A 3,220-nucleotide genomic window follows, 5' to 3' on the forward strand; every position below is an offset into this window, starting at 1 on the left:
CGCTGTGGCAGATTAAAAACTGAACTCATAAACGTGTAACTATGACTGATGGGATGTGAGATTCTGTGCCATTTTCTGCACTCTCTGAACACTGTTGTCGTATTTTAAACACAGTAATGTCTGTCTTCGCTCTCGATGACCCAAACTTCCGTCACTTCGCTTTTTCGAGACTTATTTTGTCCCTCCGTGGTTCCGGTCGCATCTCTTCCGGTCGAGAAACGCAGTTGTAGGCTGTTAGCGTTTTCAGTGAAGGTCGTGAGTCCAACTGGTGAGTATTCTTTGAGCTCAAAGTATTCAAGTATATGTGTTGAATTCATACAATAACAATATTGTCTTTTCAGGTTAACAATGGCGCCTGGGTTTTATTATTTTTCATGAAATTTTGCTGCTTTCCTCCCGTGTCTTTAGCATGGTAGCAGTTAGCTCTGTCGACTTAGCTAACGTTAGCTTATCATGCTGCCGTTACCCAGCGTTAGCTAAGTGGTTTCCGAAAGCTGCTGTTATTACTGTCAGCGAAACAATAGTGCTAAGTTTGCAGGGAATCTTATTAAAAGTGTTTTGTTACTGTTGTTGGCCTTTGCAGAGAAAAGCAGGCGCAATAAGAAGAACCGGAAGCCGTCTTATCTTGTTTATGACATTATTCTGTTTTGACCCTGTGCCACAGCGCTGTATTTCATTGTTTTCCCGTGTGCTAATATTTGCTGCTCCTCAACTAAAGCATTATCTTTACATGCATACAATGTGTGCATATAACATAAACATGGCTTTCAGGAGGTGACGGTACAGAGAGGTCACTCGATAGTTTGAGTGTTGACCTGACTTGGCAGCGGCGCTTGATGGCGGACTGCCTGATCAGTTATGTCGGCCATTATTAATATTTTCTCGGTCAAAGGCATCCGTCTGTGACACTGTCCTCTGAATGAAAACAATGAAAATTTAATACATTTAAAGTCGGTATTCTGGGAAAAGGTGTATGTTACTTGACCTGTGGGCCAGCGCCTGGATGTTTAATTACTATCATGACAATCCAGTTTCAGTTATCCTTAATGCACTAATTTATGATCCAGAATTAGTTGGTTTTTACGATGCAGCGTAGGGTGAACAATATGATGTGATCTGTAGAAAAATCATTCGTGGTATGAAAATGATTTCATGAAGACGTTTGCCGTCACGCACAGACTAAACACGCTGCTGTCTGGGTCCCTGGTCTCTGGTCCTGGTCCTGATCAGACCACAACGTCTGTCAGTCTGAAAGACGTCTCCGTTTATATTAAAGAGCACATTGCTGACATGAACCACTTGCTGCTTTTCCTCTTCTTGTGTAATCTTCTGATGGAGAACCTGAAACAGTACATGATGTTCAGTGTGTGGTGAGATGGAGCCTTAAGTGAGCCACTCGCAGCTCAGTGCAGATGAATCAGCACTGGTGTGCCAAAACAGGTTTGAGGTCACATTAGGTCAGTGTTACAAGGAGTGAGTGGTGAGATGGTTTAACTTGAAAGTACGTTTTGACTGTGTCACGACTCGGACTTCGTGTCTTTCAGTGTGTCGGGGATGTGGTGGTGATGTCTGTCTTTTCTCCTTCTCCTTGTTAGTGATCCATCATGTCTCTAGCAAAGCCAGTGATGAGGGGGCTGCTTGCAAAGCGCCTGAGGTTTCACCTGTCTGTTGCCGTCGTTCTGGCTCTGTCAGTCGCAGGCACCTTCAAGGTGAGAGGTCGAGACAAGTCCACCTGGCTGCAGCCTTCGTTCACCTGATGGTTTCACATTTGGTTTATTTTGCTCATTTCTGTGTGTAATTTTCCAAAACCACCGACCCGACATAAGACACGTTCAATGAACAGAACAGGAGCAGGATGAAGGAAAACTTCAATTACCCCCCACTTTCTATATAGTAACGTAGCACATTGCACATAGTTGGCCTTTCCTTTTTTCTTTTCACTGAGCGTTTATAAATTCAACAGTGCAAACTCCAGATAATAACACAACATAATGCTAAGAACTTGAAATTAGACCATGCACACGTGTTTGATCATTTTTTAACTCTGCACACAAGTGACCGTTCAGATTTGGTCTTTCACAATGCTAATTCACTAAAAGATAACACTTATTTTTATATATAAACAGAGCTTATCTGTCAGCCTTATCTATGAACATGTCGGGGTCACGTGACCTGTCAGCCACAAATCGCTGTTCTGACATTTTCTCACATCTGATCTCAACAGTCATCCCTCTTCATAGGTTTTGGTTTGAATTAGGAACGAACCAGACTTGTGTCTCCTGTCCCCCCCACAGTTTGCAGTGGCTGAGCCCAGGAAAAAGGCCTACGCCGAATTCTACAAGCATTTCGACAGCACCAAAGAGTTCAACGCCATGAGGGAAGCCGGCATCTTTGAGAGCGTGCGGCCCTCTGGGGAGTAAAGCTGCGGTGAGTCTTCATCACCGTGACATCCACGCCGACTGTGAAGTTCACGTTTATTTTCAAACACTGAGATTAAAGTTTCTTCAGCGCCAAGTCGCCACTGAGTACCACTAAAAATACACACAAATTGTCACAGGAGTATGTCGTCGTACAGACCGCGTGAGTATTTAACCGGTTGGATGTTTGTGCCTCTGACTGTTGTGCCTCACGTCTTCCTCCTGCAGCTCTTCCTCCCTGTCGGTTCATTCCTGATCTGAGGATGAAGTTCCTTGTTGCCCACTTGGATGTTATTTACTGGTTGGATGTGAACATCGCTATGCTGTTTTGTTCCTCTAAATAAAATATTCTATTAATATGTGAGCTCTTCTGTCTTTGTTTTGTGTCGTTGAGACTTAAGCAGTACTTTTACAGATAAGCTGGTGTTGTACTGTCACTCAGTCGCAGTGTTTATGAAGTACTGCTGACAACTGCTTATTTACTGTTCAGGTACTGCATAGCAGTAGTGTCAAATGGTACATTGTGCTTATATTTTTCTTAACAGTTAAAACACGGAATAGTTTTGGTTGAGGAGAGGAGTAAGAGAGTACAGGCTGTGCAGTACTGAGCATTCAAGACGAGTCGTACTGTAAGACTGTTTTTATTCTGTGCTGTTTTATGGTAGTTGTTTGCTTTAAAAATGACAAACACTAACTTTGACTCGGATCATATTTTTCTGTGAAAATATAACAATACACCAATATATATGTGTTTACAATGCTGGGCAGGCGTCAACAATAAGACATCCCAACATGTGTACATT

General features: G+C 42.9%; 2 protein-coding genes across 2 annotated transcripts in view; one reads left to right on the forward strand and one right to left on the reverse strand.

The window, feature by feature from the left end:
- Positions 1–3,220, reverse strand: part of LOC124057033 (nuclear factor 7, ovary-like) — a 546,992-nt gene that overhangs the window by 94,255 nt on the left and 449,517 nt on the right. The window lies entirely within an intron of this gene.
- LOC124057052 (cytochrome c oxidase subunit 6C-1) lies at positions 185–2,776 on the forward strand. Its single transcript, XM_046385141.1, has 4 exons — positions 185–268; positions 1,596–1,709; positions 2,295–2,427; positions 2,646–2,776. The coding sequence occupies exons 2-3, from the start codon at positions 1,605–1,607 to the stop codon at positions 2,418–2,420; spliced, it is 231 nt and encodes a 76-aa protein (XP_046241097.1). The 5' UTR covers positions 185–268; positions 1,596–1,604; the 3' UTR covers positions 2,421–2,427; positions 2,646–2,776.

The sequence above is a fragment of the Scatophagus argus genome, chromosome 3 (assembly GCF_020382885.2).
Source record: "Scatophagus argus isolate fScaArg1 chromosome 3, fScaArg1.pri, whole genome shotgun sequence".
In the NCBI taxonomy this organism is placed as follows: domain Eukaryota; kingdom Metazoa; phylum Chordata; class Actinopteri; family Scatophagidae; genus Scatophagus; species Scatophagus argus.